This window comes from Cuculus canorus, chromosome 1, assembly GCF_017976375.1.
Source record: "Cuculus canorus isolate bCucCan1 chromosome 1, bCucCan1.pri, whole genome shotgun sequence".
Lineage (NCBI taxonomy): Eukaryota > Metazoa > Chordata > Aves > Cuculiformes > Cuculidae > Cuculus > Cuculus canorus.
In genome coordinates this window covers 193,181,647-193,195,274 of record NC_071401.1, presented here as the reverse complement: position 1 = coordinate 193,195,274, position 13,628 = coordinate 193,181,647, and the positions used below count along the sequence as shown (strand labels likewise).

General features: G+C 38.4%; 1 protein-coding gene across 1 annotated transcript in view; it reads left to right on the top strand.

The window, feature by feature from the left end:
* The window catches only part of PRKAR2B (protein kinase cAMP-dependent type II regulatory subunit beta), a 94,347-nt gene that overhangs the window by 60,960 nt on the left and 19,759 nt on the right, over positions 1 to 13,628 (top strand). The window contains exons 3-4 of the mRNA XM_054050221.1: positions 8,629 to 8,681; positions 9,820 to 9,903. Coding sequence (XP_053906196.1) covers positions 8,629 to 8,681; positions 9,820 to 9,903 — 137 coding nt within the window. The remainder of the gene's footprint in view (positions 1 to 8,628; positions 8,682 to 9,819; positions 9,904 to 13,628) is intronic.

Genomic DNA, 13,628 nt, shown 5'->3' with positions numbered 1-13,628 from the left:
GTAAACATCAGAGTACAGTGTGTTTCTATATGTTATGCTTCTCCATATGCTATATTGGGAAAGCTTATAGTGTAAGTAGCACAGTGCGTGGTGTACTAGCACAGTACATGGTGTATACTGGCAAATTCTTCTAGTGGAAATGTATCTCAGTTTTGTAATGATTTTGCTGTTTAGTAACTACCTACAGTGTTCTGGACACTGTAATGTGTGTTTGTGCTGGTTTTCACTAGTCAGACAGATGAAGTCAAGCAGTTCCTGAGAAACCAAGCAAAACTGTCTCCTACCATTGGCCAGAAGCCTTGTTTGTTTGGGTTTTTTTAGCTCCATCTTGACAAATTACAGAGTTATTTATTACATCAAATACCATGTTCAGTGCTGGGCCTCTCAGTACAAGTAGGACATGGAGTTGCTGGAGCATGTCCAGAGAAGGGCAACGAAGCTGGTGAAGGATTTGGAAAACAACTCTTATGAGTAGAAGCTGAGGGGATTGGGGTTGTTTAGCCTGGAGAAAAAGAGGCTGAGGGGACTCCCTATCGCTCTCTACAACTACTTGAAAGAAGGTTGTGGTCAAGTGGGTGTTGGTCTCTTCTCCCAACTGACAGGCAATAAGATGAGAGGAAATGGCCTCAGGTAGTGTCAGGGGAGGTTTAAATTGGATATTAGGAAAAATTACTTCACCAAAAGGGTTGTCAAGCATTGGGACAGGCTGCCCAGGGAAGTGATGGAGTCACCATCCCTGGAGACGATAAAAAAATATGGCACTTCTGGACATGGTTTAGTAGGCACAGTGGGTGTTTGGATGATGGTTGGACTTGATGATATTAGAGGTCTTCTTCCAACTTTAATGATTCTGTGGTTATAGAAAGAACTGAAATAGAACTAGAAAGAGGACTAAGTACTATATAAGTCCTTAGGGAAATTCTATTAAAGCCCTTTTCTTCTTCTGTATTTAAAAATAGGAAAGTCTTTTCAGCTACTTGTGGTAAAGTTCAAACATACTGTTTCTGTGGATGAGTCTATTCAGTGATTCAAATCTCTATGATTTTAGGGAAGAGTGTATATCTTTGACCTAGTGAGTGCGCTAGCTGTCATGCAGAGTGCTCTGACCTGGAGTACAGGAAGGTACTGTGGTCTAATACATTGTAATTTTCACTGCTACATACCAAATAATGTTAAGGAACTTGCACAGTAGTGGCCAAACATGAAAAACTCAACTGGGATAAAGTTATCAAAAAACATCTGGTGTGGGCCATCATGTTTCTTCAAATGGGTTTCCATAGTGTTCTGTACAACCTTGATGAAATTCCAGCTTCAGTGTGAGGATTGGTGAAATATGAATAAACTCAATGCGGACTTTTGAACAGAGAATCCTTGGGAGTTTATATGACTCACTGTTGGCACGAACCTTTTTCAAGATGCTACATATTATATTAGGCAATTGATGTTATTTAGAAGTGCTGGAGGAAATATCTTGAAGTGTAACTAATTAGAAATAACATTAGTAGCAGATGGACAAGAGAAGATACTGTAGACAAGTTGATTGTGTGAGTGTTTGATTTCTCACAAGCATGTAGTGCAGGCTGAGCAAGGTCTTCCAATCCTGTAAAAGGTTTTGCTTTTGGACTGCATAGCTGAGCACAAACCCAGTGTTTGGTTTGTGTTCATGACCGTCAGGCAGTCTTTGCAGAATTTCAGCCTGTACGATGAAAGCAAGAGCAGATAACTGTCCTTCGTGAGGAACCGATCTTGAAACAGACTGTCTTGGCAGTGCTTCCAAGACTCCAATTCAGTCAGTCCCTGCTTAATGAACTGAAAGCCAGCTTCCCGATAATTAAGAGGAAATGAGCTGCCTGGATTTTATGCAGCTTTGGGTTTTTAGAATGGTATCCTGAGCACTTAGTGATTTGTGTTAGATAGTGGACCACTCAAAAGTCATTACCCCATAAATCTGGTAGATTTGAGGGGGAAATCTTAAATTTTTGGTTTGTTGCGTGTGAGGAAATCTCAAGAATAGTTATGTCTCTGTGATTGCCAGACCTTTCTTCTGAGCATACATACTTTTATTCCCCTTTGGACAGCATTTGTAATGCAAATGTTCCATATCTAATATAATAATAACACGGAATTGCAAGGTATCAGGCATTCTGTTTATTAATTCACCTAATTATGCTGTGATTAAGTTTCAGTTTAGTGACCCTACCAGGTGTAGGCATTTCACAGATGCCTTCTTTTTGACGGTATCATGGGAACTGATAGCCCAGCGATCATGCTTCATTCCAAATTAGCTTCTATTTATAGCAACCTTAACTCCTTGCAACACTCAGGCTTTTGCACAAATGGTGGATCTCAGCAACAGAGCCAGTTGGTATTTGCCTTATTATGTCATATGTGGAACCAGATAAATTTTATCTCATCTCATTGTGTGCTCAGATAGAGGAGAGAGTTGATCTCGTTTCTCTGGGTTGTTCTCCAGTGCTTATGTTTACTTACAGCTCTTCAATCTTGTCTTCCATGTGATCCAGTCAAAACCATGTCTAGCAATAATATGAGACTTGATAGCTGTGAACTTCAAAGACCATGACCAGTTATTTCTTATTGCTACCATCACACAGGGTTGCTTTTGTTTAAATGAAAACTACTTATGAAATCCCAGTCACGGGATTCATCCCACCACGTTTCTGTGATGGCAACTAGATCATAGCTTTCTAGTAGCATGGTAGCTTCCAGCTCCTCCTGCTTGTTGCTCAAGCTTCGTGTGTTAGTGTAAAAGCACTTCAGCTGGGCTGCTGCTTGCGTCACCTTCCCAGTGGACCCTTTATTACCTATATGGTGTTTTAGAGAAGTATCCTCCCTAACGCCTGACCCCTGACACCTGTCATTCCACCTCTTGTTACAGGCTCTTGTTACAGTTTTTCCTGCCATGTGTTGAATGTAATACATTATTTTATGATTATATAAGAATTTTCATTCCTTATTGATAGCTTCTTATTTCCTGATACGTTAAGGGACACAGCTAACACTTCTTGAGCTCTTACAGTTACTAAGTAAGTTAATTTCCATTTTAGAATTCATTCACGGCTGAAGTGACTATTTCTGGGTTTGAATTGAAAACATATTTGCTAGCTGAAAAACAGGAAATTTACTTTACTTGGAGTGATGAGTTAGAAAATACAAAAACCTATCTCTTCTTCCTGACAAAACAATCCATCTAGAGTTGTATACAGTTTTCAGTACATGTGCATTTTAATAATGCACTGCCTTTTGACAGTTCAGATTTTTCCTACAAATACTTTGCATTGATGTATTTGGGCTTATTTTCGTTTGTGTCCGTCTTGGGAGATTATAACTCTCGGTTGAAAAAACTAAATAAAAAATGTTTCACTTGGTTGAGCTTAGCAAAATGGAGAAATATGTACAATGTTTTTATTACCTTTTTTAAATGCTGTAATTATGCATGGGATTAAATAGGTCCTTAAGAACGGTATTAGGACTGTGTCTTGAGTAATGAAGTACGTACTGCATTCAGCAGTGACACGCAGCAAAATGTGGCAGGGCATTTGAGCATGATAAAGTCACCATGCAGTGTATGCCACTGGGAGTGCGGAATGAACTGAAGGGGTAGAAAAATAAAATACTAAACACCGTGAGTGCTGGAGCCACCAGCAGTGGAATTGTTCAGAGTAATTAATGTCTATGGTGCCAGTGAAGCCTTAGACAGAAGAGATGTGGACCACAGACCGTCTCCCTGGAATAAATGAAAAATAAAGAAGGTGTGCTATTCCATGGGCAACCTGTCATCAAAAGAGGAATTTATCTGTTTTCCAAGAAATATGGGCTAAATGGGGAAGTGGGGAAACCAGTCTTGCAGCTTGTTATAACTAACAGGACTCATCTCAAGAGGGATAGGATCAATTAGTGACCAGATAATTAGTCACATTTTAAATTAATCTCATTTTAATTGGGACATGTAGTACAGGACAGATGAATCACTGTGTAAATGTGCTGGTTTCTCTCCATTGACTGTAACTGGAATCCAGATGACATCTGCAGATGTGGATGTCTACAGAAGAGGCATCTTACATAGTTTTAGATTATAGGATCTCATGATCTTATCTTCCAAACCACCAGTGTTCATGTAATGAAATTCAGTGGACCGTAGTAATGACAGAAACCATATTTCAAGTACAGAAATAAAATATATCAGGTCTTTCCATGAGATATCTACTGCCGTGCACTCAGAAGTTAGTGTGTTACTAGACTATAAAGTCAGTAAGACAGCCTACTGAAATCAGCAATGAAGGAAATTAAATTCCATATTTAAAACACAGAGCCACAGCATTGGTATAATATTTAAGTTGTGACCCAAATGCAAGATGCAGCCATCTGTGATTATAGCAAAAAGATACACCAAGGCAAAATAAGTACAGTATTTTAAGCAGAAGAGTAAGTTTCTCATCACAGATAATAAGAATAAACACTTTAAAAAATCTGACAGATCGACGGTAGCCAGGAGAAACTGCAGTCATTAATATATTGTCCATAATAAGTGATAAAAAAGATTTAATGAAGGTACCTGGTGGTAACAGTTAATGAGTCTGACTGAAATGAGCTTCTAGCAGAGAAGAGTCACACTAGAGAAGAGACTCCAGTTGAGAGAAGAGCTCAGGAACATTCTTTCTGGACTGATCCTGCTTCAGGCTATGTGAAAGGCACTGACAAGTCAGTTCAGGATGGGCATGGAAGAGGCTAAATTCAGGTTCTTTTGTGCAGTCTGGCAGACTGTTAAAATGTTCAGCCAGGGTCTCTGAGACCTGTTGATTGTGTTAACAACATCACAGCTATTAAATTAAATTCCTCTTTTTTAATAATTTTTTTCATGTAGAGGTTTTATTTTAAGTAAGATCAGGATGTCACTGTACCTCAGACTGAGACCAACTCTACACCCATCAGCACACTGTACTGTGATACAGGTTTGTTGACTCCCATGTACCCACATGTGCTCTGAGGCACAGACGCTGATATTAGCCTGAAGCAAATCAGTGATTTACATTAAGATGGGTTATGGTGCTTACTTGGCATGTTATTATTGTTGCTATTTAAATAAGATCCCCTGAAGTTTATTTCAGACAAGATTGAAATAACTCTAGTATCATAAAACAGTTGGTAGGAACACTGTTTATATAGAGGTAAAATATATTATACTCGTTCAACAGATTTCAGACTTCCTTTTGTGGACATTTGTAATTGTTTGGGACCAAGTCCAGTTCCTAGTAAACTTGGTAGGAATATTTCACTCAGTTCCAGAGGGACCCGTGTCAAATTTATTTCAGTTTTTGAAGATGCCAAGTTTTATAAAGTTGATATTTTAGTGTTTGCTGGGTGCCTGATACAGCGAGGAACAAGACTTCCTTTGGGACTCTGCATAATATGTGCAATGATGCCCTTTGCAATAAAACCATCTTCATTGGGTGCAGGAATATGGAGTTCAGTGGGTCTACCTGGTCACTACTTTAGAAGTTGTTTGTATAAAAATATAGGAAATATGAGGAATAAACAAGAGGACTTGAAATCTTAATTCATGAGTGACAGTGTGACTGAGCATAGGAAAGATGCAGTGGGAGGACAAAAAGGCTGATTGTGTTTTATATTGAGTTCAGACACTTGTGCTGTGACCCAGCTGTAGAGGGAGTTGGATGGTCCATGTGTCATTATAAAAAGGGGAAAAGCTCATGGGCTCCATCGTTAGGCAGGCATTGCACAGCCCACCAAAGAGATCAGGTAGATGAGGGTTTTTATTAGCAGAGTAGAGAGGATGGTGATGATGGAGACGTACAGTATATAGAGAGGTAAAGATTGTATGCAATACATATAAACATTGACAATCTGGGGTGGGTTCAGAGAAAGCCACAGAGAAGGTGGTACTGAAGCTCTTGTCCTGTGAGGAGAGGATACGGGACCAGGGCTGGTTCAGCCAGGAGATGGGGGAGGCTTTGGGGGCAGCTTTGGGGGCGGCCAGCAACATCCCCGACACTAGCCAGTGGGAGGAGATGGAGAAGACAGGCTCTGTAAAGTGGTCAGGGAGGACAAAAAGGCTGATTGTGTTTTATATTGAGTTCAGACACTTGTGCTGTGACCCAGCTGTAGAGGGAGTTGGATGGTCCATGTGTCATTATAAAAAGGGGAAAAGCTCATGGGCTCCATCGTTAGGCAGGCATTGCACAGCCCACCAAAGAGATCAGGTAGATGAGGGTTTTTATTAGCAGAGTAGAGAGGATGGTGATGATGGGAGATTTTAACTAATCAGTCATCTGTTAAAAACCAACAAAATTGGTACTCCTCTGAGAGTACCAATTGCCCAACGCGTTTTGCACTTATGACCAGATTATGAGATGGTGGGAAAAGGCAATCAAAGGGGAAGCTATGCTATTTGATACCCGCTCCAGGGGAGAAGCTGTTCAGGAATAGGGAGAGAAAAGGCAGCTTGAGTGAGAATTAACCTGGGAAGATAAAGCTCACAGAAAGGGAAAGAAGTTGAGTAAAAGAACCAGAATAATAGATTTCAAGGGGATACGAGAGAACGATGGGCATAATATCTTTGGAAAGGAGTCTGAAGAAAAGAAATTAAAGGAATCAATTGCTCCTCAAAGGAAAAAGAGTGAAAATGCAAATTGAGACAGCCCAGGACAAAGACAAAGAGCATAGTAAAAGAAATCTGTCTAAAATATAAACACCTTATTTATATCAAGCACAAGAAGGAACCATGTAGAAAATTAAACTGAGTTTCAATTATTCAGAACAAGTACAATAGGGTAGCAAGAGATGTAGAGAATAAAAATAATCAAAGCAACCAAGGCCAAAAAGATGTGAATAAGAAAAGACTATGTACAAGAAAGAAACATGAGGAGTAACAAAAATTGTTCTGGAAATGTATTTCTGGCAAGAGCATGTTCCAGGAAAGTGTTGCTCTTCTGGTCAACAGAAGCATGTCAGTCTTCACTAGTGGTATTAAAGCATATGGAAAATTCAGCCTAGAATAGAGAAAGGACAAATCAGGGAGCAGTTAATGTGTTAGGTGTTCCCAGGTTAGCTGTGCCTGACATATTATACTTGGAAACTGGGACAATTGCCTAAATCACTCTCCACCCTGTTAGCAATTACCACTGAGAATCTGAAGAAGAAAAATGAGTGTGGAAAAACCAGAAAAATAGAAAACTTGATCCTTAAAAGGGTGGGGGAGCTATAGAGGGAACAGGCTTGTCACAGATTTACAGATCATTTTTGTTCCTAGAGATATTACAGACAATTTTTGTACCTGGGGAAGAGCAACCAACAGCAATCAGCCTGGGTTTCCTGGAACTATATAATAACCTGTAATAAGAGATTAAAACTTATAGCTAAAAGGAAAGGAGCGGATGTTCTATGTTTTCACTTTAAGAAACTTCTGAATGCTGTCTCGCAAGACTCCCCTATAAACAAACTAGGGAACATCAAGCAGTATTTTAGCATAAGTTGCATGGGATATTGCTGCAAAACTGATTAGATAGGCTACTACTGTTTCACTGCTGTGTATATATTCCACAAGAGTTCATTTTACACACTGTTCTGTTTTTTTCAGTAATAATCTGGATTATGTATGAGAGGGTATGCTTATTAAATTTGCAGTTGTCACAAAGTTGAGAATGGACTGGAATAATGCCAGAGAACAGGATTAGAATGGAAAATGACCTTGATGCATTGGAGAAATGGCTTTAATAGGTGTAAGCACATGGTACTTAGGCAGAATAGCCATATACAAGACACAGGACAGCTGGTTATAACAGCAATGGATTTTGAAAGAGATACGTAAGTCATGAATATTACATGAATAAAATAATCAAGCTGTTGTGAAAAAGATATGGATGGGTGAAAAAGATGCATAGCCTGCAAAACGTATGGAAGTACTTCATCTGTTGTACTCAGTACTCTGCTCTGCTCAAATACTGCATCCAGTTTTGAGCATCATACTTCAGTAAAGATAGAGCTAATTGTAGGGAGTTCAGATAATAGCAATGATGGTAGTAAGAGAGCTGGAAAATGTGACTTGTGAGGAAAAAATTGAAAACCAAGGATTATTTACCCTTAAAAGGCAGGTAGGAGAGGAACCTTGCCAAATATGCAAAAAAAAAACCCCAAAAGCAAACCACCAATGCAAAATTAACCAACCAACCAAAACTCACACACCTACCCTCCAGACTACCTCGAACAGATGAAGGAAACGATCTGATCTCTGCATCCAGTATGGATAGCTTGAATTCTAACAGGAATTAGTTTCGACATCAGAAAAAAAAAATATATCTGATAGTAAGGTCAGATCACTTAGAACAGGTTAGGTGAGAAATTTATAAGTATATTAGAGGTCTTAAAACTCAGAACACTTATGAAAAATGGTAAAAGTGGAGCTTCATTTCACCAGCAGTTTGGAGATGACCTGCTATGGACACTGTCAGCAGTACCTTCTGTGATTCTTTGAGTGTGTTATGTTACTGCGTATTATTATGGTGCCACACAATGCATTTTCTGTCCTGTAAATCTTGTGAAACATTATTGTACTTTGAATTAAATTATACTTTTTTTTTTATTTTATTTCAGTTTGTGCAGAAACTTACAATCCAGATGAGGAAGAGGACGACACAGAATCTAGGGTATTTAATGCTTTCAGTCAAATACTTTTTCATTTCTCAGGCATTAACTAAATGTAAGCAGCATCACCATTCCTTTCCAAAATCAGCATTCCTTTCCAAAATCATCTTTATTATAATATATTTTAATAAACTCTGGAGTTTTTATGTTAAAGGAACATTAAGAAATCCTCTGTAATAGTCACTCACGTAGGAGCATTATTCTAAAGTACCGCACCTTTGATACATAGTCTGTTAAGGAAACACTTTTGTGCAATTATATTTGCCCTGAGAGTGTCTGCTCCTCAAAGTACTTATTTGGTGTCTTCATAATCTTGCAGTGCTTTTCTCAATATTCTAGTATTTTACATAAGGCAGAAGAAAAGGTAAATTAAAAATCACTAAGATTTTCAGATGTGCAGTGAAATACCTAAAGAAATCTGTAATTTCTTTTACTTATGATACCCTTTTAAAGGCATATACTGAGCTTTTAATATGGAATAGTGCAAGTATGACTTTTAAGACAAGTCTAAATGTTTGTATTCAACCTAATTTCTGGTTTGTAAAGCTGTCAGAAAGGTTATCCTATAGTATTACAGTTTTGAAATACCTTTTTAAGCATATGGGTTGAATGAAGAACTTGCTTGATATTGACATTAACCAGACACTGATAATTTAGTAAATCTCTACTTCACTGGCATAGTGTCAAGTGTGCTGTTTGCTCTGTGAAACTTCCTATATAAACTTAAAACAGATAATATTTCACCAAATGTTCTTTGGGAAGTAGTCATGGCACATGGCTAAATGTAACAGTGGTGCTTTTTATAAAACGTGAATGCTTCAAATATGATTAGAGAGTAACTATATGTAGCAATAGTTGAGATAAAAGTATCCAGAATGGCTTGCAGAAATGAACAGGGTTCTACAAATGTAAAGGTCTTGTTATCTTCAATACAGCGGTGCTTCATTTGCTAATGCTCTGGTGTTATCATTGCTGTAATGCTATCATTGAGTATTTATTCAAACTCTAAAGGTTTTGAAATGAAACTGTTACAAACCATGGCCAAAATACCGTGTAAAATGCTTAGATGAATTAGCTCAGTCCTTCAGCTAGTGCTATTATATGATAGCCACTTAAGGGTTTTTCTATTATATCCCTCAGATTATTCACCCTAAAACAGATGATCAAAGAAACAGACTGCAGGAGGCATGCAAGGACATTCTTCTTTTTAAGAACCTTGATCCGGTAAGAGAGTCTTTGTAATGAACAACATTTAGGAGTGCTGCTAAGAATACATTCTCTTGAACTCTTGAGCAGAAGTTTACAGGTATGACTTTTGCAAGCTTTTATATGTGCTTTCTTGACCTTTTCATGAACTCCCAAAATGCCATTTTTATAACCAATGTGGCATATTTAGAGAATCTTTCATTCATCACCATGAACGATAGTCTTGAAGTACCTTAATATGAATGCATGCATAAATATGATTGTAAAGTATTTTGTTCTTTTATTTTCTTATTTTAGATCTTCTGGCTATACGTTGATGTATGTAATCATAGAATCCTAGAATGGTTTGGATTAGAAGGGACTGTGAAGGAAATCTAGTCCAACCCCCCTGCAGTGAACAGGGACTTCTTGAGCTAGATCAGGTTGCTCAGGATGCAAACTCATCAGCTATCTGGAATTTTGAAATTGTTTATACTGGTTACATTTTATCACCCAAAAGTGTGCTGACTGCTCCTTCAAAACCTAAAATGACCCCCAAAGCCTACAGTTTGGCTATAGATGTAAGGAACAAGCAAGTTATAAAATAAGGGGAAAGGGAAAGGCAATAGCAAAGTTTTTACGTTTTTATTTTACCTAATATAGATACTGTAAAAACTCTTTAGATAATTTCCTTTTATTGCCTATACAAACAATGATGGGCTTTTGAGAAAGCTTAAATGCAGTGAGTGAGCTATCTGGATCAGACAAAGGTGATAATGCTACAAAAAAAGCACAAGGTCCTCTCAGGGAAAGGCAAGTGTATCAATCAAAAAATGTATACTGAGGATGACTCACAGTACACCAAATGCTCTCTCAAGAGAATTGATTCAGTGCTGTCAGGGGAGAGAGCACAGGGGAAAGGGAAATAATTATGGAGAGTTTTAAGCATAAGAACAAAAAAACTTAAATTTTATTCAAGAGGGAGCTAATGGAAAGATCAGCCTGCAGCTCTGGAAGTCAGGTGCTGTTACAGGGAACGCAGGTTAATTTGTGCTGCAGGTTTCCAGCTTCTGCTTCTGTCTGCACAAAGACTGAGCCCTGACCCTGGCTACCTGTTCCCATAGAGGCTCTGAGGTGCACTGAGCCACAGACCCCCGGCTTTGCAGAACGCTCTCTTTGCTCAGATTGTCCAGAGGACTAAGAACACTTCCTTCTTCATTATACCCTTCACAGACATTCTTACATTCTGAGAACCTGAATAAGTTAATTTTTATAAATTAGTTTTTTATTACAACTTTATTCATAAAAGGTATTGGAAAGCTACTGAGCTCTGAAGATAGCAAGGGTATTAAAATGTACCCTTCAGTCTGGTTTGCTTCTTCTGTGGAGCGAAGATCCGTAGTCCCCTGGGAACTTCTCCCACTCCTCCTTTTTGTTCTGCTGCTAGGCAGTGACTCAAGAGCTCTGCCACTGTAGTTGCAGTAATTTAAATGTTCCTATCCCAGCTCTTTTCCTCACCTCTGCCTCTCCACCCTGCAGCACAAGTGTGTGTGGTGCCAACTGCTGCAGGTTGCTCTCTGGTGTATTAGCGAAAAACCTCCTTCATGTTGGAGAGAGATAATATCTTAAAAAATCTCTGGAACAAAAGTCAAGCTGCGTATAGATAACGTCTCCAACACCTACTGCTTTTTTCCTTGCGTTGAAGTTCAGCCTACTTCTGCTATAGTTCTGTGTATGAAAAACATTTTTTCAGAGGTCAGTGAGTTGGAGGGGAAGAGATAATGTAAAGTGCTTAATGGCTTTTCCCTGGTGGCTTTTTACCAAGGTGTCAAACGCCATTCTTAGATAGGACATCACCCTCAAATACTGTATAAAAACGCCTCCTAAGGCACCATCAGAACTGCATTCAGTACATGATGCTTTATCCCACCCTAACACGCTGTTTTAATTTGAATGGAAGGATAAGATAAGGATATCAGAAGTTGCAGTAGCTGGGAGGTGACTTACAGTACTGCTCAGCATTTTAATTAAAGAGTCCATTGGAACAGACAGGAGCCTTCACATAAAAGTGAAAAACTGCAAAACTATTTGAATGTGAGATTAAATGAGAGAGAGGAGAAAAAGATAACCTTCAGACTTTGAGACAACTTAGGACTTTCTAAACACATACAAGCACTGTCTCGAGCATGCATTTACCTGATAGCAGTGTTTGAATATCAGATAGGTAAACTTACAGAGAATTATTTATAAATATCAGTATTTCACATATTGGCTCTGATGAAAATATAGCATAGTATAAATGAACACCAGGTCTGGTAGGATTCCCTGAGCAGCACTCTGTCTTAGAGCCCAAATCTTATAAATTCCTTAAAGTCTGAGAAGTTACTTGAATTTTCTTGAAACTTTCTTTAAATTTGTGGATTGATGAGGATGTGACTGGTCAACTAATGTCAGTTCAACAAGGCATTCCTGAGTTCACTACCTTAAATAAAAAGTACTTTTAAAAAAATCACTATGTTAGCATTTTTTTCACCTTTCTAGGGGCTTAATCACTTCCCGTCTCGTTGCTGTCACTCAATATCAGTTTTCACTAGTGCATAACAGCATTGAAAAAGTTATTGGAAGAATATGGATTAAAACAGGCATGTGCAACAAGATGAGGGAAAGAGGTTTTTGCAGAGCTCTTTGGCTACTTTATAGAGGACCAGATCAGGAAAGAATCAAGAGAAATTCCAGGAGCAGAACTGTGTGGATGGGTGAATTAAAAGAGAGAAAGTTACATTCAGATGTTCATTTTCCTCTTCCCACACTATTAATCTAACCTATGTTAGGTTAACCCATTTGTTCAAGCATCTCCTCCTGTTCTTCCCAGAAAAACCTCTTCCTATTAAATCATAGTATTATTTATTATTTTTCTCGATTACCTGCCATACCAGAAAATCCTAGTATTATTTTTGTTCTTGCAGGGTTGCCATGTGTGCCAAGCTCCTTGCTCTCTATGCATGCATAAACCGATTATCAGAGTTAACAGAGTGGCTCAAGGAACTGGTACTATCAAAGCTGTGCCGCACCCTGACACTTAAAGTTTGAATCTTTTCTTTTGCAAAAATTCAAAAGCCGTGTTAGATCATCTATTCTCGTTCAGGGAAGTTTTATTTTGGAGAGCTTTGCCCTGCTAATGCTTGTAGAGAATATTTCAAATAGGTTTTGACCCTTTTCTAAAAGGTAATAAATTATACATATTCTTGACAAATATGCAAGAGCAATTTCTGGGCATGTTGCCACTCACACACCTGGAGAATTACTGTAAGCACAACTATTTATTAATCAATTAGAATTGATTAACCCAAAGGAAGATGAAAGAAAGCATACTGCAACTGTGTTTTATGAATTGTACTCTTGTACTTGGGGCCAAAGCATTCCTTGAAAAGTGCTACTAATAGAAGAGTCTCATAGTGCTTTCAAATTCTGAAAACTTTTGGTGAAATGGAAGAGAGAGCCCAGAATGCCTGAATATATTAACACTCTGCCCTCCTAGATGGCACAAAGCTCTTTGCAAACTAAGGGTTTACCAAACAAATAATACTGCACTTAACCCCCTATTTTTATCCTAAGGCAAAAGTAATGCTTATGTTAGATCTAGCAAACAAGGATTCCCTCTGCCTTGCCTAAAATCAGTTATTGAAGATGTTCTGCAAAAGAACTGCCCAGTGTGAGGTGCTTTCAGCTTAAGAATTTTGGAAACTGTTTGCAACTCTGAATTA